This window comes from Manis javanica, chromosome 4 (assembly GCF_040802235.1).
Source record: "Manis javanica isolate MJ-LG chromosome 4, MJ_LKY, whole genome shotgun sequence".
In the NCBI taxonomy this organism is placed as follows: Eukaryota; Metazoa; Chordata; class Mammalia; order Pholidota; family Manidae; genus Manis; species Manis javanica.
In genome coordinates this window covers 109,554,890-109,579,045 of record NC_133159.1, presented here as the reverse complement: position 1 = coordinate 109,579,045, position 24,156 = coordinate 109,554,890, and the positions used below count along the sequence as shown (strand labels likewise).

The 24,156-nt window shown below is 52.8% G+C and overlaps 1 protein-coding gene across 5 annotated transcripts; it reads left to right on the top strand.

The window, feature by feature from the left end:
* The first annotated feature begins 97 nt into the window (after positions 1–97).
* Positions 98–24,112, top strand: RORC (RAR related orphan receptor C). 5 transcript variants are annotated; one of them, XR_005057227.2, is made up of 12 exons: positions 98–599; positions 2,911–2,940; positions 5,745–5,818; positions 13,830–13,915; positions 14,219–14,360; positions 15,552–16,055; positions 16,290–16,411; positions 17,265–17,459; positions 17,628–17,699; positions 17,917–18,027; positions 19,167–19,276; positions 22,036–22,149. XR_005057227.2 is itself a non-coding variant. In XM_017659764.3 (12 exons), exons 1-12 carry the CDS (start codon positions 580–582, stop codon positions 22,195–22,197), a joined length of 1,566 nt encoding a protein of 521 aa, XP_017515253.3. In that variant the 5' UTR covers positions 98–579; the 3' UTR covers positions 22,198–24,112. The 5 variants fall into 5 exon arrangements, 2 of the variants coding, with proteins under 2 accessions (XP_017515253.3, XP_017515252.3); XR_005057226.2 differs by having other exon boundaries at positions 17,628–17,735; XM_017659764.3 differs by having other exon boundaries at positions 17,327–17,459; positions 22,036–24,112.
* Positions 24,113–24,156: the final 44 nt, after the last annotated feature.

Below are 24,156 nucleotides of genomic sequence, written 5' to 3'. Positions count from 1 at the left end.
CTTGTGGGTAAATCTGGAATAATTATGTTTCCCTCATGGGGGAAGTTGTGAGGATCAAAGAAAATCACAGGCCCTCTTGCTGGCCCTACTTGTCTGCCAAATGGTACTGGGTGGGTCATGCTTCAGAGAGCTTTGCTTCTTACTCCGAGCCTGCCCAAGGGGCAGAACCCCAAACAGACCAACATCCTGTATACATAGTATACATAGGCACATGGGCCATTGGATAAAGGCCATGCATTTGCCAAAAAGACACAGGGATAATCTGAACCTGTGCCTGGCATAATGTGCCTGGCAAAGGGCCCAGAACATAGTAGGTGATCAATAAAAGCTAGTTCCCATCCCTTCACGTAACCTATTTCTCCTCAAGACCCCAAACTCTGTTCCTCTGGTCTCTCCCCTTGTCCCCTTGTGGTGCCAGCACGCTCTGCCAGCCACTCCTTTCCCCTGCCCACAGACGGGCCAGGCGCACCCTCCCTTCACCCTCCTCCCTCCCCTGGGCCCTGCTCCCTGCCCTCCTGGGCATCCAGGGCAGCAAGGACGGTGCCCAGGGAGCTGCCCCATGGAAAGGACCCCACAGAGATGCCACCGAGCCTCACAGGGTAAGAGGCCTTATAGCCCTACGGGCAGGTGGAAGGGACTGTCAGGAGGTTCAAAGGAGAAGGAAGACTGGGAAGAGACTGGTCAAGAGGGTAGGAGGGAGGAGGGACAAGAGAAGAGAGAAGGAGAGAGAGGTGGATTGGTAAGGCAGGGCAGGCCAGGAGACAGGACACATACTGACAGAAACTGAAGGATAAATGGGAAGAGAGGCTGGGACACGACAGAGGAGGAGAAATAGGGAAGTGGGAGAAACAGGAAACTCGTTAACAAGGAAGAAAGGCAGAAGTGAAGGAAGAGACAGGTGGAGCTGGGGGAGGAGAGAAGGGCGGGGCCGGGGAGCTCCATGAAATGAAGGGCCAGAACGTGGACAGGCCTCACAGGTGTGAATGCCCCATGGAAGGCTGCAGGGACACGGCTTTACTGACAGGGAGATTGCTTGGCTGGCTGGGACCCTGGGCAGCAGTGGCTGGAAGGCTGGCCACTCTACCTTCTCTTCATTTACCGGTGGAGAAAGCTGTCTTGCCTTCAAGGATGACAGACAAACAGGGAGGGGGGGCGGAGAGAAGTAACCACACCCTGTCAGCTGCCCATGCCCACTGCACTTTCCTCCCCATTAGTTCAGGGGAATGGGGTTTCATTTCTGCAGAGAAGGTGGGGCATCAGGCCAGGGGCAGCAGGGGACAGAGAGACTCGGGCAGTCCCTGGCCCCACCAATGGTTTGACTCAGAGACCCTCTCAGAGCAGGATCCCATGGCCACATGCTTGGGCAGCTGTGCGCACTGAGGGGAAAGCGCGAGTGCCACAGCCTCCGAGCTCCAGGGCCACCTGGTGGACAAAGAACTCCACTGCCAGGACAAGCAAGGGTAGCGCCACTCCCCTAGCAGTGCTCTGAGGTGCAAGGCTGGAAGCCAGAGAGAAGGTGCCATCAGGGAGGAAAACTGGGTGGGCCCAGGCCAGGCCAGCAGAGGAGTGGAGAGGGACCAGATGAAGCCACTCCCCCTCTGGACAGTCCACCCACCACAGCAGAGCCCAGACCTTCAAGTCCAGTTGCCCCCACTCAGCCCAGTGGCAAAAGTCTGCCAGTGCAGAGCATCTCCTGGCCAGGCAGAGGAACAGTGGAAGCAGGAAGCAGGGTGGAGAGGCGGGGAAGAGGTGTCCAGGATTGGACAGCAGAAGGAAAAAACAGAAGAGCACATTCAGAGGTTAAGGAAACTATAAAGGGCATAAGGAAGGGAGGGCTGCAGGGTTTTCTGGGGCAAAAGACTGGCCCTGGGTTCTATGAGGAGCTGCTGCATGGATGTAGAAAATGGACAAAGGTCTGCCAGGGGAAGCCTCTTCCCAGGGGCTCCCTTGGTAGGTGTTTAATAAATGCTAACCATATGAAGGAACCCCCTACCCCTTCACAAAGATGCTCCAGGCTTTCCCCTCAGCAGTTACCCCATGGTAGTCTGTGAATCCTTGCCCACCCCACAACAACCCACTGTACTCCCTACTGCCTGCCCTCGACCCAGACCAGCCCTACAGCAGCTGCAGGAAAGGATCCTCCCTCTGCAGGCTGGCGGGCCTGCGGAGCACGAAGCAGGGCAGTGCTTGCAGCATACTCCCCGTCCTTCCCTCTAGACTGCCTCACCATCCGACTCCCCACCCCACGCCTCTGGGATTCCCAGGCACTTTCAGGCATGGATGATCAACCAAGAGATTTAACTCCCACAGAGATTTACCTGTGGAAGCAGAATATTTATTGTGCACCTCCAATGGGCCAGGCACTATGGAAGGCTCTGGGAATAACAGTGTGAGCAAGACAGACACAGTCCCTGACTCCACAGGACTTACTGTCTAGTAGGAAAGCCTGGTTTCATAGATCATGACACAATTATAGCACTTAGGGGATATGGTAAGTGCCAGGAAATCAAATGCAAGGTCCTGAGTGTGTAAGCAAGAGTGAGTGTGGGGGAGAGGAGACTGTACAGCCTCTCCAAGGCAGAGGCATAATCAGAAATTTGAGGGATGAGAAGTTGACTAGATTGAGGGGGTACAGAGAGAAGAGCATTCTGGGCAGAAAGAACAGCTTGAGGAAACCCCAGACATAGTGAGGAGCCTGGTGCTTTTGAGGACCTGGAAGAGAACCCAACATGACTGAAGGGCAGAGAATGAAGAGAGGGGTGCCACAGAGGGTGGTTCCCCCTCCCCAGATGCCAGGTTCTGTTGGGAAGGAAGGAGTGATGATGGGGGCCTTTGAGTGGGAAGAGGGTCTCTTGGTCCCCCATGGTCCTCAACTTTTGGCCCCTACCCATCCCCCTCTTCTCTTTACAGAGCTGCTGGCTGCCAAGAAGACTCACACCTGTGAGTAAAAGGTCGAGGCAAGAACTGGTGCTTGGGTGTGGAGAGATGGCCAAGATTTCAGCAAGGGCTCTGCTGGGAGGTTCCCATGAAAGAAAGGCATGAACTTTGCACAGAGGGGATGAGCCTAAAGAGAGGTGGAGCCTAGAAACACAGGGAAAATGGGGAGATGAGGACAGGAGGGGGAGGGGTGAAAACACCTCAAGATCAAGGCAAGGGGAGCAGATAAGGAAGAAGCCTGAAGGATGACAGGGAACATCCAAAGAAACAAGAACAATTACAAGGGAGCCCTAGGAAAAGGGGAGAAGAGATCCCAGGCTGGCACTGGAGGTGGAAGCAGGTGGGGCAAGCTGCTGGGCGGGAGATGGGAGGGAGACGGAGCACGGGGAGGCGGGGGTGGCCTCAGGAACTCAGGGAGCCAGCACCAGGCTTTGTGGCAGCAAAGCCAGGTTTAGCGTTCATCTCTGTGGTTAACACATTCTGAGGTGTGAACAAGCCTGGGGCCAGGCATGCAGGGCTAGGGAGCAGGAAAGCCTTCATCTCTGTAGGAAACACAGTGAACAGGGACATTCTAAGTCCTGGGTCTCTGAAAGACTGAGACTACAGCATGTGATCAGTGGTCTAGAGTTCAAGAAGGACTTCCCAATGGATTCTAGCAAGCAAACATCTCTAGGGACCTCTCAGCACATCATATTTGTAAGAGAGGCTACTCCCCCAGAAAATGCACCCACTCCACCTCAGTTTCAAGGCTTATGTCCCCCTGGGCCATGCATGCCTTGTTAACCTGGAGAAGGCCTTGTTATGGAGAAGGCCTCCATAAACATGGGTCTCTGAACTGATGAGGATCACTCTGGGGCAGGAGCAGCCACATGCATTTCTCCATGGCCCTCCCTTGGATGGCCTACCTGCTCCTTTTGATTGCTCACCACCGCCCTTCCTGCTGCCAAAATTGCCTAGAGGCCCCCTGTTCCAAGCAGATAAATCTCAGGTTGCAATAGCGTCCTCCTCCTCCCTGAGCTGGACAGACAGGGGGCCATCTAGGATGCTACATCCTCCTGGGTAGGGGGTTGCTTTGCTCAGCACAATCCTGATGGTGCCTCACCTGCCCCTAGCCACAGGGCCCCACGGAAATGCTGAGCAGGGCCCTGGGAGGAAAGCGGGTCAAGGAGTGACGCGAGTGAGCTGGGGGAGGGGGAGCCAGGGACCATGTGTGGGTGGGGAGAAAAGGGGGACTTTTGGAGCAGCTGGAACTGGAAGAGGCTAAACTCCATTCCAACCTTTAACCCCTTAGCACAGAAACCTTGGCCAAGACCACCCCTTTTCCCCTTCCCAACCCACTGGTCCTGTGCAGCCATACTCACACCCACCAAGAATGTCCCCTTGAGAACGCAGGCTGCCAGCCCTTCCCCGAATCCTCTGTCCAGCTGCAGAGAGCCCAAGGAAGGCCAGCAGGCAAAAGCCTGCACCAGGCTGAGAAGCTGCTGGAGCCCCAGCAAGATCAAAGGCCTCTTAAGAGATTTGGCCTAGAGAAGCTAAAAGAGATTAATGCCTCCTCCAGGCTGAGAGGCTTGGAAAAATGGGCCCCAAATTGAGACAACCCCAAGGAGGGAGGAACCCAGAAAGGACTCCCCCAGACCAAAAGGTGACCAATTACCGAGGGCCCTGAAGAGGGAACCCACAGACTAAGGTATCCTATAGAGGAGATATGAGGCTAAAAGGGTCTCTAAAAGGTACTAGTCCTTCAGAAGGACCCCCAGACCAAGAAACTCTATAGAGATTCACATGCCAGGAGACCTCTCAGGTAGGCTGAACCACCTTCAAATGCAGACTTAAACCACAGAAATCCTTCCATTTCTCAAGTGGAATCTGGGGCCAAACTGCCCAAGTTTGAATCCTGACACCACCACTTACTAGCTGTGTGACTTTGGGCAAGTTACTTAACCTCTCTGTCTAACTTTCCTCATCTTTGAAATGGGGATAATGGTACCTACCTCATAAAATATTTTGTGAGGATTCGATAGTCCACATACAACATGAAGAACCATTTATGGTACATAGTAAACCCATCATCATCACCATCACCATTATCACTATTGTCTGCATTCCAATATTGGCATTTTTGCTCCTGAGGAAATTTCTGACAGACTAACCCCTCCTGCAGATAATGGGCATCTGTCTGATGATTACTAGTGATTACCATTTATTCCCTAGCCCAGGGCCTTCACTGTGTCTCTGGGAGAGCATGAGCATGGTGGGTTGGTGTGGTAGTCTCCCAGACTGCACTTCACTAGGCACGACTGTTGGCAGTATACAGGGTGTCAGGTGGCAAATGCCACCTCCCTGGGCAGACATCCTGTGACTTACCTCTAGAAACATCCCTGTCCTTGGAGTCACCTGGCAAAGAGGGTCAGGTTCTGGGATCCTCAGGGGGAGGAGGAGTAGGAACCTGGCCTCTGGCTCATGTGAGCTCCATTCCAGCTCCCCAGCCAGAACTACCCTGGCGGGTGGAAACAGCGTTTACCACGTGTGGCTTGTCGCATGTGGTTTTGGAATTTTCCAACGCCCCCTGCAACTGACTGCCCCGCCCCTCACACCCTGCCCCAGGTCCAGATTGGCCACATGGGGCGCCTGTCATCCTACCCGCTGTGCCCCAGGGGCGGTGGTGTGGGGAGTGGGGGGTTGTCACTTGGCCACCTGTGTGGTGTGGAGCTTAAACCCCCTTGCCCAGAAGCCCTGGGGGAGAGCTAGGTGCAGAGCTGCAGGCTGAGGCTCTGCTAAGAAGGCCTTGCCCCCAACCCGGCTACCAGCTGCACCCCATCCCTGGACCACCCCCTGCTGAGAAGGACAGGGAGCGGCAAAGCCCACAGCTCAGTCATGAGAAGTAAGTGAATGGGGACACCTGGGAGTGGGGAAGCCTGGATCCGGTTGTCACCCCCAGGCCATCTGGAAGGGAGGGGTGTCTTGGGGGTGGTGTGAGCGAGGCTGAGTGCTTTCCCTGGCAGGGTGTGTCCTGGTCAAAGCAATGGGCTCTTAGTAGATGGATGGAGTAGCTGAAGAGTCTTGCTCCCCAGGCAACACTCATAGAACAGTGGTAGTAAGGGGACTGTTGAGGGAATCCTCTGTCATGAACTCCGGAAACAGTCTCCAAGAGTATCTGAGGTAACCTGCCCCCTCCTTTTACAAAAAGAGACTGAGACGCAGACAGGTCAAGTGCTTCAGCCCAGATCACACGGCTGTAGTAGATAGAGGCTGCTAATCCACAGGCAGCCGAAGCTCACTTTCCCAGTCCCACTGCAGTGTTTCCCTCCTTGCCTCCAACCTGCCTGAGAGTGGGGTGAAAAAGGAGGCCAGAGGATTGCTGTGCCCTGAAGCACAGCAGTGGGAGTCAAGTGCAGTCGGTGGATAGAGGAGTCAGCGCCCCAGCATCCAGGCCTTGGAGCCACACCGTGCTTTCTGCCCGATCCAGGTACATGAGGACTGAGTGGAATCCAGCCAACCTGCTGCCTATGTGTGTCTGTGTGTGTGTGCGTATGTCCAGTTTCAGTGACCCATTTGATGAGGGGGATCTGGCAGTGGAGATGGGAGTAGAAAGCCTTCAGATTCACCCCCTGCCTAGCTTGAAGCCATGGACCAACAGCTGGTGGACAGATGTTTAGGGTTTCTGTGCCTTCTAGCAGAGCAAAGGGTGCCAAATCCAATGGTCCCCAGGTTCCCATAAGGAAGCCAGAGACCCTCTCACTGCACAGGGCAAAGGAGGAAAAGGCAAGTGCCATGAGCCCTGAGGCCTGAGGCAGCCCCAGCCTGTTCTTCCCAGAGCCACAGAAGGGAAGCCATATTGGGTCCTGGAAAGACCCATGGCTTGATAGTCTAAGACCAGGTTCTGGCGTCAACTCTGTCACAGACTAGCTGTGTTAGCAAGTCACTGGACCCTGGAATCCTCAATAAAACAAGAGAGATGAAGCTGAATTTAAAAACAAAACCAGCTTCAGAGAGGCTCCCAGTTCTAAGGGCCCTGAACCAAGGAGAGAGCCCTGGTCCCCAAGATGGGCACAGCCAAGGGCAGTGAAGTAAACTCAGCTTTCCCAGAGTGTGGATGTAGAGAGTCCAAGGAAAGAAAAGAGCTCCATGTCCATGCTTGGGACAGAGGCTCCGGTGCAGGTGTATGAGCAGGAATGGATGAGGGGGTGTCAGGAGAAGAGCCAAACACTTTCACAGGCAGAAGGGCGCCTTGGAGTTTCAGAGTCTCATCTACTTTCTTCCCACTAGCAGCAATGGTTAGCAGACCAGACTTTCCAGAAATGGTCCCAAATCAGCAAATTCACCCCAGGAAACAATGACTGGGTATGCTGCAGAGCCTGGAAGGAGGGTAGGAGTTCCCAGACTAGATGAGGGAGAAACTTGGTTGGTTCTGCATGGTATCTCCCCACAGCTCCATCCAGGCTGCCAGGTAGGAGAGGTCATCTAATTCTAGTCTGGGGGTAAGTGCCACTGGTCCTTCTCACTTGATAGTTCTGGGCCTCTCACAGCCCCAGGTTGTCTAAGTGCCCCACCACCACCACCACACACCCTAGTGAGGTGCCAGCCAGCACCATGCCCTCTGATGATAGCTGGGGCAACACATGGCACTGGGGTCTTGGGACCATGGCACACCAAAGACCAAGGGCCACATGCACAAGGAGCAGAAACAGACCAAGAAATAGAAAGATGCAGAGGCCAAACCCAAAGGACAGAAAATTAATGAAACACCTGGGGAGAGAATGTCTAGATGGAGTTATAAATGGAGAAACATCAGGAAAGCCAAAATATTGAGGCAGGAAGCCTCAGACAGAACCGGAGTCCAGAAGATAGGCGGGCACACAGACCCAGGGAGGTGAGAGAAGACTGGCATAGAGGGGAGGCACTGAGCATTGATAGGGTCTTGCAAGGTAGAAAGTGGGTGGCATGGGTTTTCTGGAGATCCTGAAAGGACAGTACAGGCTCCCTACCATAGTGACCTGCTACTAAGTAGAGAGGAAATGTCCATTACCCAGAAAGACTCCCCAGCCAGCCAGAGGGATGGCGGCCCAGTTATCTCACTGTGAGGGCATGGCCAGTGTGGGGCCAACAGTCATGAGGCCAGGCATTGGGCCTGGATGGGGAGGTGGGAGGATGAGGGGTATGAGGCCACATGCTTGTCTTTGCTGGGCCCTGATCTGTCTCCATTCTCGTCATGATGATGAGGGCAGTGGGCCGGAAAGGAGTCTCAGTCCCCAGGGTGCCACAGATCTCACTCCGAGAGCCCAGGACCATCTGGGGACTTTACAAAGGGTCCCTCCTTCCTTGCTTCACTCCTGCACCTTCACCTTCTCCTCTCTTCCCCTTCCTAACAGGAATCGCAAACATGCCCAGCCCAAGGCACTAGAAGTCAGAGCACCCCAGCCCGACCCATTGCAGTGGAGCATGGGTCCCCCTCCCCTGCTTCTGTATCGACCCAGACAGGCAGCAGGGACTTGCCGGTGCTAAGAGCTCAGCAAGGAGGCAAGCTCTGAGGTCTCCTGTCCTCTGTAGCTAGTCGTTTCTGGGGTCTAATCTCCCTCCTCCCACTGCAGCGACTGCCCCTTCCCTGGGACTCTGGGATCAAAGGATGGAGGTGTCTACTTTGGGGGAGGGACAGTAACAGGGCAGAGCCTCAGGACCAGGGCCAGGGTCTTTTTGGGCCCACTGGCCCCTGGAGCAGCAGAGGTGTTCTGGAAAGGATACACAGCCCTGGAGTCAGGGAAGGCCACTAGCTGTGACATCCAGGGTCCCACTACCCAGAGCTTCCTCCCAGTGATTCATCCCCTTCCCTCATTCACTGGTTGTTTTCACTCAATTCTTTGTTTCCCCTCCTTTCTCCTGTCCCAGACTGTGGGGGTAGCGGGGGCACCAGGAGGGGGTTTCAGGTGGCTGGCTGGCTTTCGTGGCTTTTCAAAACCCCCGACTCTTCCTCGCCCACCTGAGTTGTAGCTTCACTACTTTCTCAGCCCTGGGATCTGGATGTATCAGCAGAAAATTCTTGCCATGGGCTGGAAGGAGAGCTTACCAGGTAGAGAGCTGCTTCTCTTTGACCACCACCCAGCATTGCCCTCCTGCTCCCCTGTGGTGGCACCCACCACGGTGGTTTCCAGCTTCCCAGAAGCTGCGGGAACTGAAAGCTGAGAAAGGAGGGAGGCTGGTGACAGGCTGGCGCTCCCAGGGACCCCTGGCTGGAGCTGTGGTCTCCGTGGGGAGAGGGACTGAGAGTTTTGGCTGTGGGGAGAAGGGGGCTAAGCTAAGAAAAAAGATGCATTCCTCTTTCCCATTCACTCATTCACTTCCGCAGAGAGGCCTACCAAGATGTAGGAAAGCCAGTCTATGCTCCAAAGGAGTCGAGACCTTCCAGACGAGCCCCAAGTCAGAAGCTCTGTTGAGATGGGCGAGCTGTTCTACCTTGGCCTTAGAAGCCTGTCCCTGAGAAATGAGTAAAGGCAAGAGGAGGCTGGCACCACGGTGGAAGAGCTGGGACAAGAGGGAATAATGTCTCTCTTGATCTTTATTCTAGATACAAATCCTGGCTTTAGTTCCATGGGCATCCTCTCTGAATTCTGTTCCACCCCCTTCTTCCCCCACTTCATACTTTTCCCTGCAGTCAGTAACCCTGCCCGCCTTCCCATTCTCCTTGTTGCATTTGGGCCTCTCTTCCTTATAGGGTATACAGCTAAATGGTTCAGGATACTGGCTCTTGAGTTACAGAGACCTAGGTTCAAATTCCAGACCTGCGACTTCTGGCTGTGTGATGTTAGTCAAGCCACTTGCACTCTCCTGGACTCGGTTTTCTCATGTGTAAAATGAAAACAATACAAGTAGTACCTACTTTGCAGGGTTGTTGTGATCATTAAATGAAAAAAATGTATTTAAAGTCTGACACAGAGTAAGAATCCAGCCAAAGCTTATGTCTACCATTATTATTCCCCCTGATCCATGTCCACGAGAGGGGAAAGGAGAAAGACAAGACGGGGAAAGCCCAGCCCCAGACTGATGGCGCCCCAGGGGGACGGGGCACCCCAGGGTGAAGGGCTCCTCTGCCTTCACGTGCATCCTACCCCAGGGCTGGGGTGGCTCTGAACTTGAGGGAAGATATCCCCTCCTGTGTTCTGCCACTTCTTCTGTGGTTAGGGCACCTGGGCAGGGCCTGGGGCCAGCTTCCTAAGGGTGGCACAGGGCCAAGCTGCGGATGCATTCAAAGAACTTATCAATGAATCTTGCAGCTGGGAGAGGGGTGAGATTAGAGGAGGTGGTGGGGGAGGACAGACTGCTTTGTGTCCACCATGTTTCCCTACAAAGAAGGTGCTCATAGGAAGCTCTCTGGTGATACTTCAATCGAGGAAGCAATCCAGGAGAGATTCATTTTCCTTTCCTAACACTGTATGAGAATGAAGTTTTAGAGGTCACACTTATGGCAGGGAAAATTCAAGAATGAGCTGGGAAGGAGACTGCCAACCCCATCCTCATCCCCCAGGAGGAGCAGCCTGGGACAGGAACAAGAAGAGGGGTTCAGTTATTGCTACTCCAAAGTGTAGGCTGAGGACCAGCAAACTTGGGCACCAACCAGGAGCTTGTTCCAATCACACCTCCTGAGGAGGGACCGGCACTTTCCAAGATCCCTAGGTGATCTCGTTTGAGAGCAATGGACTAGAGCCTTCCAGCCACTGGATGCTTTCAGGAGATATGGTGTGCGTGTGGGCATTTCTCTCTCCTTGGAATGAGAGGGTTTCCTTGAGGCGGCTATGGCTACTGTGAGAGAAGAGGGGTGAGACACAGAATTTCCCTGAAGCAGCGGGTGTGACATGGTTGCAGGCCCATCAGGGCAGCTGTGGGAGCCAGCCTGCAGGGCCTGGCCTAGAGGTCCTGAACTTTGCTTGGTTCTAGTTCCTGGCACCAGCAGGCCCTTAGATGTTAAGTTCCTGGCAGGCCAGGCTCCCAGGCAACAGTTTGAGTAATCCTGTGATTACTCAGCTCCCCCTCCCCAATCTGGGTTCCCATCACCTGCTGCTTCAAGGACTGACTCAGGAGACAGGTTTCGAGGTATTCTGCAGCTCCTGCTGATCCCATTACCACCTCTGCCAGTCCCCTTCCCCTGCCCTCCTCTCCCCTCCTCCACAAGTCACACTCACGTGCAGTGCATCAGTATTTTCTCTTGGAGGTTTCTGGTAGATGGTATTCACTGGGGCACAGTTGGCAGGGGAAGGAGGGAGGAGTAGGGTAAACAGGCCTGACAATGCTGATGGGGCCAGGGGTCTGGCATGGTGCCAGGACATGAGTAGGGGTTTTCCTGTGTTTCTGCAGCTCTCTCCCAACTCTGGGTCTAAGTCTCTGTTGTGTCCCAGTCCTGAATTTCTTGGTGTCTCTCTCTAGCTCAGAGGGTAGAGGGTCTGAGAACCTCTAGCTCAGAACCCTTGACTCTCTGTGCCTGTCTTACTGCACACCTCTGTCTTGGACTTTGGTTGGGAGGCACAGGGGGGTGGCCAGCCTGGTGGCTGAGTTCTAAACCCTGGCATCCCCCAAACATGGGTATTTGTGAAGGGAGTCCATGGCCGGCCACACCATCCTATGAGAAGAGCAAGGGCTCAGCGACACCTCTGTGAGGCCCCCAGCCCTGGAACTAGCCATGGGTCGGACGTGAGGCAGAGAGGTCTGTCTGGGTTACTTGTGTGGTTGGCGCACACACGCACACGGATGTGGCTCTTGGAGAAGGGAAGAGGCAGGGAGCCCTGTGGTTGGCGGCTAGGCTGGAGTCCGAGTTCCCACTGTGGCTTGGCCTGATCTCCTCCCATTTACCTTTCTGGGTGACCCACGTTGGTTTATCCCCTTTCTGGGCTGAGGGTCACCGAGGAAAGAGATACTACAGTGTTGGTGGGGAAGGTGTTGAGGCAGGAGCAGACTGTATGGGACACAAGGGCTTGTGCCCGGCCTCCAAAGCCCGCTGCACCTCTGGCCCTCGGCTCTGCCTAGTAGTATCCAACATACAAGGAGCTTCATCTTGTGCACAGTATTTTCCACAGGAGATGTAATTTAACTTCTGTGGTACCTACAGTCACCCCATGGACAGACAATTGTTCTTTTTATCCTGATTTTACTGACAAGGGAATTGAGGCCTAGGGAATCTATATGACTTGATATGCAGGGGCCCCACATTTTCTGCCCCTTTTCCAGATGCCCAATCCCCTCTTCTTCCCTTTTCCCCATTCCAATCTGCTCTTAATTTACTGAAAAGAATCAGAAAAGCTTACTTTCCATCTGTCCTGGATTACAGCTTACTGCGTGGGTGTTGGGCAGGCTGGGGCAGGAGAGAAAATTGGATTTTAATGGAAGGGCTTCAGACACCTGTGGTGGCCCTGTCCCCATGAAGAGACAACTGCTTGCTCCTGACTCAACTCAAGGCTGGCCTGAGGGGATGATGGTTTAAGGATGACGGGAACAACATTTCAGGGAGTGGTAGCTGAACCATAGTCATCTTTCCCACCTCATGTTACATTTTCTGGCTGGGCAGGCAGCAAGTCAGTAATGGCAGAGGAGAGACCCACATGCCCTCAGAAGTGAGGAAAACACATGACAGAGCAGGGATCTCAATTCTGCCCAGCTCCCCTTCAAAGATGAGCTGGGAGAAAGCCAACTGCTGGTCCCCGAAACTCAGTGGAGAGCTACGGGCATTGACAGGGACAAGGCAAAGTAGAGGAGATGAACCTGAAGCCAGAACAAACCACAGTGAAGGGAGAGGGGCAGGCTCAGGTTACAGGGAGATCAATAGAGGGGGTGAGGGTCTTCTTACCCAGTGAACAAACACTAACGTTCAAACAGCCACTTGTGAATGCTGGCTCAAATGGACATGCCCACTGGCTCACACACCAAGTGTACCTTTCATGTGTACACACACACCTTCAAAGATGCCTACTGATATGTGTACCCCAAAAGCTATATACATGGAACAGGTTGTGGGAACTGGGATGTAGACCCAGCTCTGGGGCAAACTAGCTGTATGAACCTGGGCCAACCACCTTACTTCATCCAGTCTATTCCTTCGTCTGTAAAGGAAAGGAAAGAGGTTGAAGGAAATGGTCTGTAGTCCAGGCAGTGTTAACATTCATAATCTGTGCCTATATATTTGGCGGCCCAGATCCCCATAAACACATAAGCACACATACTCTTGCATGCTGGTAAACACAGAGCCACTCTCTCTCTGCTCTGGGACCAGGGACCTGGAGCTCTGTCTCTCCCTAGCTCTTGGGCATCCTCCAGATGCACTCTCCTGGGCTTCATCTCAGCTTCTCCCTCCTCTTTGGGGCCCTAGTCCGTGGACCTTCACGCCTTGGCCCCTGGTCTGCACATCCCTTCCCTGAGCTTTCACTGCCTGGCTGAGGATGGGTGGCTCTTTACCTGGCCCCCAGGTGCCTCTCACATGGTGCACCACATCTTCCCACCAGGCCCCACGCTCTGCCCATAGGAACTGAGCCCCACTGGGGGAGGGCAGTACAGAGGAAGCCCGCTGGGCGGGAAACAGGTGCTGCAAAGCAGTGAGGACTCCTAGGTCCCCAGGCAGGAGGGAAGCAACTGGAGCTTTTCAACTTGAAAGACTGAGCAGGTGGCCTCTCTGCAGCTGCTTTCTGTGACCCTATAGAGCAGATACAACTCCTGGCTGCCCCGCCAAACAAAAACAGCCTCCACAGACCCTTTGCTGAGCAGCATTTGGCACTTCATTTCTTCCATTTTGCAAGAAGGAAACAGCAAGCTGGAGCAGGGTGCAGAAGCATTGTGTCCCTGTATCTATAGCCCAGGGACACAGGGGAGGATTTGGAAAAAGTCTCTTGGGCTGATCTCCTACTCTTTCTCTCTTCCAGCACAAATTGAAGTGATCCCTTGCAAAATCTGTGGGGACAAGTCATCTGGGATCCACTATGGGGTTATCACGTGTGAGGGGTGTAAGGTGAGTGCACACATACACACAGTCTCTTTAGAGATGAGGAAAAGGCTCAGTAGTCTTTGTCCTGACTCCAGGTTTGGTCTCCTGAGGCCACAGGGTACTGTCTGGGTGGAGCCCTACCTGGAAGGCCCTATTCACAGGAGAGACTTACCTTGAGCTGGGGATGTGATTGCAGGGCAAACTGCAATCATGCTAAGAAATGGAGCAGAGAAAACCGCCTGGTCTTAGGGCATGGAAACCTGGGGCTCAGGGCTGAGCTGAGCCTAGCCAGGATCAACAGCCTTGGTCTCCTCATGCTTCCCCCAGGGCTTCTTCCGCCGGAGCCAGCAGTGTAACGCGGCCTACTCCTGCACCCGCCAGCAGAACTGCCCCATCGATCGCACTAGCCGAAACCGCTGCCAGCACTGCCGTCTGCAGAAGTGCCTGGCACTGGGCATGTCTCGAGATGGTGAGGCCAAGCGGGCAGTCCCCTGGAGTTTCCCTGGAGTCTCTGGAGGGCAGCCTGGCCTGCTGCACTACACAGGGGCTAACCTGTAAAAACGCCCTTCTGAAGGTCTGCTCTCCATTCGTCCCTCGGACGGGCCCTAGTCTCCTCCACTCACCACCCAGGCAGGCCACCCTCATCAAAAGCCTTCACGGTGCCCAGCTTCAGTCTCTGCTAGAACAGCCCTCTTTTCCCCAAGGTTCCAGATGCCTCATTCTTCAGAATGGATTCTCCCCACTCTACTTTCTTCTGGCCCAGATACCAGCCACGTTCCACATCCTGCCCTGTCTCTGTAGTTCTAGCCCCATCTCCCTTCCAGGTCCCCAGGCCCATCCGAGGACACAGGACCACGGCTGGGAATGAGATGTAGGAGGCATGAGAGTGGGGGAGGGGAGGGCTGCTGCTCCTGGTGACTTTCTCCATCTTCCTCTCCCCCGCCCACCCCCAACCACAGGAGGAGCCCCCAGCAGGGCTGGGGAGGCACGAGGTGATGGGGAGCTGAAAGGAGCCTGTCAGCACATTTTAGCGCCCAAAATAACAAAGTGAAAGGAAACACAGAGGGGTGCAAAGGGGCAGGTGGGGCGAGGGGCCATGCCCCCACACCTGGGAGGGGTGGTGGGGAGTGAAAAGGCAGGAAAGAGAGGGCAGAAGAGGATGTTCAGAAACAAGCCGCGGAGCCTGGGTTGGGCTGTGGTGAATATCTAGGTCACCAGGGAGCCTGCAGGCCTGACCACAGGGAGACCTGTGTTCTCAGCTCTCCTCTTCCTCCGACCCTCCTAGACAGGCAACATGACCCCAATACAGATGGAGGCCCCCTACTCAGCTACCCCCAAAACCCAATATCAGGAGTTCAGAATCCTCAGTCCAGACTCATTGCTTGAATTCTGCCACTTTTAGAAGCTGGTTTCAGGCTAGGAGCATTTGCTCAAGAGTCCAAAAGGTCTGGGCTGGACAGAGGCTTGAAGCAAACGAGAGGTGGGAGGGGTCTGGAACAAAAGTCCCCTGAAGGGAGGTTCCTCTAAAGAAGAAGCCCTGCCAAGAGTCAGCTATGTAGGGAACAGCAAGCTGATTCTGTGATGATCAAAATGCCTCTTGACTCTGCCCTGTACCCGGTCCTCCTGCCCAAACACTTGCTGATCCCTGAATCTCTTGCAGCTGTCAAGTTTGGCCGAATGTCCAAGAAGCAAAGGGACAGCCTGCATGCTGAAGTGCAGAAACAGCTGCAGCAGCAGCGGCAGGAGCAAGTGGCCAAGACCCTACGTGCAGGGGGCCAAGGAGCTGACGCCCTCACTTGCCCCTTGGGGCTACCCGACGGGCAGCTGCCCCTGGGCTCCTCGCCTGACCTGCCTGAGGCCTCTGCCTGTCCTCCTGGTCTCCTGAGATGCCCAGGCTCCGGGCCCTCCTTCTGCAACAGCTTGGCCAAGGCCAAGCTCAATGGGGCCTCATACCACCTCGAATACAGCCCTGAGCGGGGCAAGGCTGAGGGCACAGAGAGCTTCCATAGCACAGGCAGCCAGCTGGTGCCTGTCAGATGTGGACTTCATTTTGAGGGCCCCAGGCATCCTGGGCTTGGGGAACCAGGACAGGGACCAGACAGCTACTGTAGCCCCAGTTTCCACAGCACCCCAGGGGCACCTTATGCCTCCCTGACAGAGACAGGTGAGCAGCTGGGGAGGTGGAGTAGGGGGGAGGTTGAGGGAGGGGCTTCCAAGAGAGGGGCCCTAGTCAGCATGCCATGTGAACCAAACATGAGCCCAAGAGAGTTGAGGGGCCCTGGACAAGAGTTTGAGCAGGGAAGCAGAGCAGGGGTAGGCCAGACAGAGGAGTGCCATTTGGATGGGCAGGGTAGGAGCTGGGTGAAAGCAAGCTAGTGCCTTCCTCCTCTGACCCCAGAGCACCTGGTGCAGAACGTTTGCAAGTCCTACCGAGAGACATGTCAGCTGCGGCTGCAGGACCTTTTGTGTCAGCGCACCAACGTCTTCTCCCGGGAGGAGGTGGCTGGCTACCAGAGGAAGGTAAGGCCAGGAGACTGGGTGGGGGGGACATTCCACCACCACTGCAGGAGTCCAGAGCTGGCTACCTGCACATGCAAGTGACTGGGGCAAGGCAGGGTATCATCAAGATACACAAGTGTGTGCCCACTTTTAAGTATGGGGGGTTCTACACCCTAGGAAATGAATGAGAGTTTCCCCTTAGCTCCTGCCTGTTAACAGTGTACCCAGACTTCACCCTAGATCCCCCATCCCCAGACCTCGGCATGCTGTCCTCCTCCTCTGTCAATGATAACAATGATCAGAATCCTGATCACCATTTGTTAAATGGTGATCATTTTCTCTGCCAGGCACTGTACTAAAAGCTTTATATAACTTATCCTCAGCCCACCTATGAGGCTAGCATTTATTTCTATTTTTAATGGACTAAGAAACTTGAGCTCAGAGAGGTTAATGGACTTACTCCAGGTGACGAAGTAGTGGGGCCAAAGGCAAATGCAGGTCCGTACGGTCCAGAGCTGAGGATCTCTCCTCTGTCACACTCTGACAACACCATTCAACCTAAAAACACTTATTTGGCACTGAACTTATGCTTCCCTACATATGGAGAACTTTGGGCATGTCCTCTTGGGGAGGGAGGGTCAGTATGTCCTTTTGGCTGCAACAAGATGCAAATTCTTCGAAGGCAAAACTGCATCTCAGACAGTTTTCTATTCTACCCCAGCAGCTTAACTCAGTGCCAGTGGCTGATGGGTGCTCCATAAGTGCCACCAAATGACAGGAATTGACTCTGAGTGTGCATTTGTGCTAAGAATAGGCAAAAGGCACCGGTATTTTTTTAACTGACCCCGGCAAGTTTATCAATCTGGGCTTCCAGGGCCTTGGGATGCTCACGGGGTCAACCAACAGCTCCAGCGGGCCCCTCCTCCTTCCTTGCAGTCCATGTGGGAGATGTGGGAACGCTGTGCCCACCACCTCACAGAGGCCATTCAGTACGTGGTGGAGTTCGCAAAGAGGCTCTCAGGCTTTATGGAGCTCTGCCAGAATGATCAGATCGTGCTACTCAAAGCAGGTGCCCAGGGACAGTGGGCAGGCCTGGGGGGAGGGGAGACAGGGCACAGAACGGGGCAGGGCTGAATGGTGGGAGGTGGCTTGAAGAAACCAGGACACTGAGGGGAACAGAGATGGATTCCTGGCTTTGCCTAATGCTGTGTCTACACCTTTTCTCCTCACTCCCCAGGAGCGATGGAAGTGGTGCTGGTCAGGATGTGCCGGGCCTACAATGCTGACAACCACACAGTCTTTTTTGAAGGCAAATACGGTGGCATGGAGCTGTTCCGCGCCTTGGGTGAGGGGCAGGGGAAATGAGAGAGCGGAGTCCTCTGGGAGATCCTTCTAAAGCTTCAAGACTCAGCGTACCCTCTTCTCAGGGCAGACTGCCACCTCTGCTCCAAACACCAAGTGGGTGGGTGTCCTTGTGCCCTGTGGCCTCACCCACCTCACTCACTCTTTCATCTCCACTCCGCCAGGCTGCAGCGAGCTCATCAGCTCCATCTTTGACTTCTCCCGTTCCCTGAGTGCCTTGCGCTTTTCCGAGGATGAGATCGCCCTCTACACAGCCCTTGTCCTTATTAATGCCAGTGAGTGTCACTGGGCTTGGGTAAAGAGCATGCAGGTGGTGGGTGCGCAACAGATACGGAAGAGCCTGAACCCAGTGTTGTCATAAAATAAGATGAGTTAAAATTAAGATTCAGAGGAGCTGAGAGAAGGACAAGAGCAGCGTAGATGGAGTCGAAGAAGTAGGAAGACGCGAGCGCAGGAGGAAGTGAGACACTTCCCCGAGAGAAGTTAGTGCTTGTGGGTCCGTGTCAGTGATTCCACTGTGCTCGCGCACTGGAATCACCTGGGAGCTCTAAACGTGATTGCTACCTGAGCGCCAGTCCCGGAGACTCTGAGCTCATTGATCCGGGGTGCAGCTGGAGCACCAGGAATTTTAACAGCCTCCCACCCATGACTGTAATGTGCCACCAAGCTTGACAGAAACCACTCTATGTGAATTAACTTTAAAACCATGTGCCATCATGGCAGGACTCTGGATACCCACCCTGCTAGAATGGAGTAGGCTGAGCTGAGCCTGCTGAATGCGAGGTATTTGAAGAAACTGGGAAAGTGGGGTGAGCTGCTAAACCTGAGTTTGCAGATCAAGGTTATCAGTCTTCAGGCTTTGCCAATGAGTAGAGACCTAAACACATCCCCTGAACTAGAAAAAGACTTAAAAGATGATGTCTGGCTATTTTATGAAGCCAGGGCAAAAGGTGGTGGTTTGTCTGTTAAAATTAGCTACAGACTATTGCAGAGGCCCTGATGCCAGTGTCCATGGCTTCACAAAGGCCATCTCCTACCTGGGGTCATTGTTAGCCAAAGGCTGGGAGCTTTCCAGTTTCTTTTTTTCCCCACAGCAGAATCCTAGTGCCTAGCATTGCATGGACTATGTGAAATATAAGGGTGTGTACAAGGAAGTCAGCTTAGAGTTGGGAGACTGGGAGTATTTACCACTTTCATCTCTCCCCAGTTTCCCTTTTACACAACAACCCAAGCCCAAGGTCCCAGAGCTTATCATTATCAAACCAACATGCACACGCATATGCACACACACACACACACACTTCAACTAAGAAAACCTCTATCCAGCATAGATGTCCAAAATGGTACACCTTTTGGTGGAACTTAACATCTATGTTCTTTCTTGTTCTTGCTGTGGTCCGGTCCCCTCCTTCAGACCGACCAGGGCTCCAGGAAAAAAGGAAAGTAGAACAGCTGCAGTACAACTTGGAGCTGGCCTTCCATCATCATCTCCACAAGACTCAGCGCCAAGGCATCCTGGCAAAGGTAGGAGCAGTGTTTGGCTTAGAAGAGGTCAGGCCCAGCGCCAGCTCTGTGACATCAGGGCTTGTGAGGGTCCTGCAGAGGGCGTGTGTCAGTGCAAATTGTGTTAGAGGACTTGCAACAGCATGGGAACTAAGGCAGTGAACAGTTACTTCTGTGTGTGTAACGACAGAAAGTAAAAGAGCCTGGAAATGGGAGGGATCTCTAGGGAACGATTCAGTTTCATAAAGCCAACACTTCCCCAGCACTTGTACAAGGCACCGTGGAATGGAAAGACAGAGAAATGCCTCCACCAAGATTTTCATCTGGTATGAAGAAGAGATTCACACCAGTAATTCTAATGTAGAGTAGAATTCGGTATATGATATAATAATGATGTGATTAACAAAATGCTCTCACAGAAGTGCTCTCTCAACCTCAGGACAATTTAGTAGGACAGGTATCAAATCTCCCTGTAGTGATAAGGAGACTAAAGCGACTTTCCCAAGTTTACGTGATTGGTAAGTGATAAATGCAACATTTAATCCCAGTGCTCTTTCCCCCATATCCCTGTACCCTTATACATTACTCTAACAAGAGATATTGGGGAAATATTATTAAGGCTTAGAACAGGGATTAAAGATAACTTGGAGGTCAAAGGAGTAGATCATAAGTGCTTCCCAGAGAAGGTGACATTTAAACTAGGCCATGAAATATGTCAGATTTTAACAGACGTTCACGGGAGTGGGAGAGGCATTCCAGGCTTAGGGAACAATATGAGCAAAAATAAGGAAGCAAAATAGTGCATAGTATTTTACTCATGGTACATTTTGGCTGAAGTATAAGATCTGGAGCTGGGATAGATTGATCAGGGCAGGGGAGTAGAAGAAGACAAGCTTGAAAATTAGGTCAGGTAGCAACCAGAGAGGACCTTGAATGTCATATTAAAGAGTTAAGGCTTTATTTCTAAACAATGGGCAGCCTCAAAGTCTAGAGGAGTGATGTCATCAGAGCTATTATTTAGGCAATTTAATTTGGCACCAGTGAAAAGGGACCATTTATGCAATCAGTCAAGCAACAGGCCCTTGCCATGTGCCAGGCATAGTGCTAGGTGCTGAGGATATAGAAATGCCTTAAGTAACAGTCTCTGCCCAAATCTGGTAGGATAGAAAAGAAGGAGGAGAGATTGCGAGAACGGTTGGAAAGTGGATCTGGTTGGATCCACCTTCAGAATATATCACCTCCCCACTGTCACCCCTCCCCCAGCAGTCAGTTCCCACTGGACTACTAGAAAGCCCTCCTAATTGGACTCCTGTTCCACCCTTGTCTGTCCTACAGCAGCCACAGTGCTGGTCTCAGTCCTCCTGCACCTGCCCATCTACAGTCTGTTGTGGTCAACTGGCCTCATGATATGACCTGACTTCTCTTCTCACCTCATCTCCTTCTTCTGCCCCCTCAGTCACCCATCCCAGCAACACTGGCCTCCCTGCTCCTTACTCCTTGAACACATAATTGTAGCTCAGGGCTTTGGCACCTGCTGTTTCAACTGCCTGGAAGGTTCTTCCTCTAGTTTTCCAGATGGCTTGCTCCATCCCTTCATTCTGGAGAGGCTTTCCCTGACTACCCATTACAAAAAGCCCTCTATCCCTCACCCTGCTTTGCTGTTCTTTAAAGGAATCCTCTGACATATTCTGTATTTGCTTATTTTCTGTCTCACTCACTAGAATATACATTTAATAAAGGTAGATATTTTTATTCACTGATATATCAGCACAGCACATCACAGTGCACAGCTGAATAGATTCTTAACAAATACTTGTTGAACGAATGAAGCTATTGCAATGGCCCAAACTCAAAGGAAACCAGTAGAAATGAAAAGAGGGCGAAGCGAAGGGATATCAAGATATCCCATGCTGCCTGCTCTTTTCCTAGAAAACTAAACTGGCTATAAGGGGGAGGGGTGGCTGGTGAGAGGTATATTTAAGCCTCACTTGTTTATACAGGAAATGCAGAAGATAAACAGTTTGCACAGCCTTTCTCACTGAGGTCTCTCTGCCTCTGTGTCCTTGTGGGCCCCTGGGCCTCTTTCATTCCCCTCCGGCTGAGTGCTGGCAGTGCTGAGTACGTGATTAAAAAGTGTTTGGTTCAAACTGAGTATTTGCCATGTGCCAAGCATTATGATAGGTACAGAGGACAGAGAGAGAGAGGCCCTACTTAAGGAGCTAAACCTACTGTGGTAAGGCAGACAAATTCAATTGTTTTTCCTCAAATGGGGTTTAAGTGCTACACAGAAGGAACTCGAAAGGAAGAGCCTTTAATCCAGGTGGGGGTAGTTAGGGAAATATTCCTGGAGGAGGTGGTACTTGAAGATGAGCAAGGATTAGCTAGACAAAGAACTGGAAAGGCATTCAATGTGAAGGGAACAGCATCAACAAGGGCAAAGATGCATGTGACACTATATAACACAAGGGGTTGAAGAATTTCACTATGATAAGAGCATAAAACCATGAGAGTCTTTAACAGGATTCATTTTAGGAGTAGTAGGAATGTGATTTTGGGTTTCACTCAGTCAACAGTCACCTGTCCTTCATCAGCTCTCACTTGCTTCCAGTTTTCTGAACGCATTCCTCCCCCCACCAATGGGATCTGGCTGATCCACAAGTGCCAAGTGTATAGGGAGAAAGCAAGGAGGTCTGCTGTAGCCCAGGAAGGATGAAAGGACTTCTTTACTCTGGGGAGAGAGCTGAGGTACTGACCCTCCTTCCCTGTTAACCCATTTCCAGCTGCCACCCAAGGGGAAGCTTCGGAGCTTGTGTAGCCAGCATGTGGAGAAGCTTCAGACCTTCCAGCATCTCCACCCCATCGTGGTCCAAGATGCTTTCCCCCCGCTCTACAAGGAACTCTTCAGCGCTGAAACTGAGTTGCCTGAGGGGCTGTCCAAGTGACTGAGGATGGACTCCTTTCCCTTCCCTAGAGCCTGCTGGGCCACCTCCCTGGACCCCCTCTCACCCTCAGCCTTTTCCTTTCCTGTGCCCCCAGGAGGGTGGACCCTGTCTAGTCTTTGGGGGTGAGCAAATGCTGAGACTGGCTTTCTGCCCATAGCTTTCCTGGCAGTGGGCCAAGAGCCAGAGGCTTGGGTGGAGGAACCCCATCTCCTGCCTTCACTTTGCTCTGTCTCCTTTCCCATGCTCCATCACCCCCAGCTTCTGGGAGGCCTGGGGTGGATATAAGGACCTCTAGGAGGACCAAGTTGTCCTTAGGGCAACAGGAGGATCTGGGACACACTGGATGAATGGAACTCATCTTTGGGCTCAGAAGCTAAGAATAGGCCTTTGAAATACCTCATTGCGTTTCCCTGTGGGCTTCAGCTGAGGTAGATGCATCAAGCTCAGAGACTGGCCTCTGGAGCCCAGAAGGACTTGTGTGTAACATGAATCGGGGTCTTTAGATTTTCTGCCTTCCCTCTTCCTCCCAGCTCAGCAAGGAAGTGGTTGGGTACCCTGTCCTCTTCCTGGGGCTTTAAAACAAATTGGATTTATGGAGGGTAAGGATGGGGTAGGGGTAAAGGGCTGGGGATAATTTTTTATGGGGTTTGGGTATAGCGACAGGGTACAATGAAGGTCAAGAGCATCACAGGCAAAGAGAGAATTCAAACCTCTTATGTGCACTTTAAAAATCAACTTTAGGGGTTAGCACAAATCTGAGATACATGTCCACATTACAGATGAAAACACATATTCACAGACTCAACCTGCAACTATGTGGTTCTATAGATCCACATTTAATCTGACAATCTCTGATTTCCTTGAGGACACAGCTCAGAGACGTTTAGTGGCCTCAGGGAAGAGTCCCAATTCTGAGGGGGCCTCAGAATACTTTCATGGGGCCCCTGGGGTGGTCCAAACTCTATCCCAGCCCCAGCTGCCTCCCATCATGAGAAACCCAGAGAGACGCAGAAATGTCTGGACACTGCTCAGTCAAAAAGGCCAAGGACAGACCCTCAGAGGACTGTCTGGGCCCTGCCTTCCAGCCTTGCTTTCATGGAGAAAAGAGGCAGATGTAATCCCACTGCTCTGTGACTGGGCACCAGCAGGGAGAAGGAGACCGACGAGCAGGGCAGAGACCTGCGATCCCACCCCAGAACTTCTCTTGGCTTTATAAACAGCTGTGAGCCCTCTTCTGAGGGATAAACAGCAGATGGTAGGGAGAGAGTATGCTCCTGTAGGAGGAGGGGTTTAGTTGGGTGAACATAAACCCCAACTTGTGCCATTCCTTATAAAATTATTTTAAAGGCCAGAAGTGATATGTCTGAGGGTCATGGGAGCCTTAAATAGGATTACCTACATGCTGCCCTCCAGTCTCATTCCTGTGTGGAGAGACCTAGGTTGCCAATCCAGCAATCCATCCATTGCAAGAGCATAAAGATTCTATCACTGGCTCTGAGCAGTTCCCCAGTGAGGCTTGGAGCTTATCCAAAGGAACCCCCACCAGAGTCTCCAACTTAGCTCTAGGGCAGATGATGCTCTGGACTGAGAACTTTCCCTACAGATGATACCCACAGGGGACACTTAGACTGAGTTGTTGCACAGAAGTGCCCCACATCTAGGGAACCAAAAGACAACCTAAAGGAAGTGCTTGGCCCCAGAGCACCCCAAAGGGGAATCAAGATGTCCCAGAGACCCTTTTGGGTGGCCCAGCAGCCTCTACCTCCTAACCCCTCCTGGGACCCCAGAGCCTCCCTCTGCACTTCCTCCCCCCCACTTGCCATCCTGTAGTGGTGCTTGCTGCAGCAGCGGGGTTGCTGCAGACTCATTCTTGCCGGGTTTTAAAGAGAGAGAGAAAAAAAAAAGGAGAAATGCTTTCTGGCTCTTTTCTCAAACTCATTCTTGGCAGTAGCCGCTGCA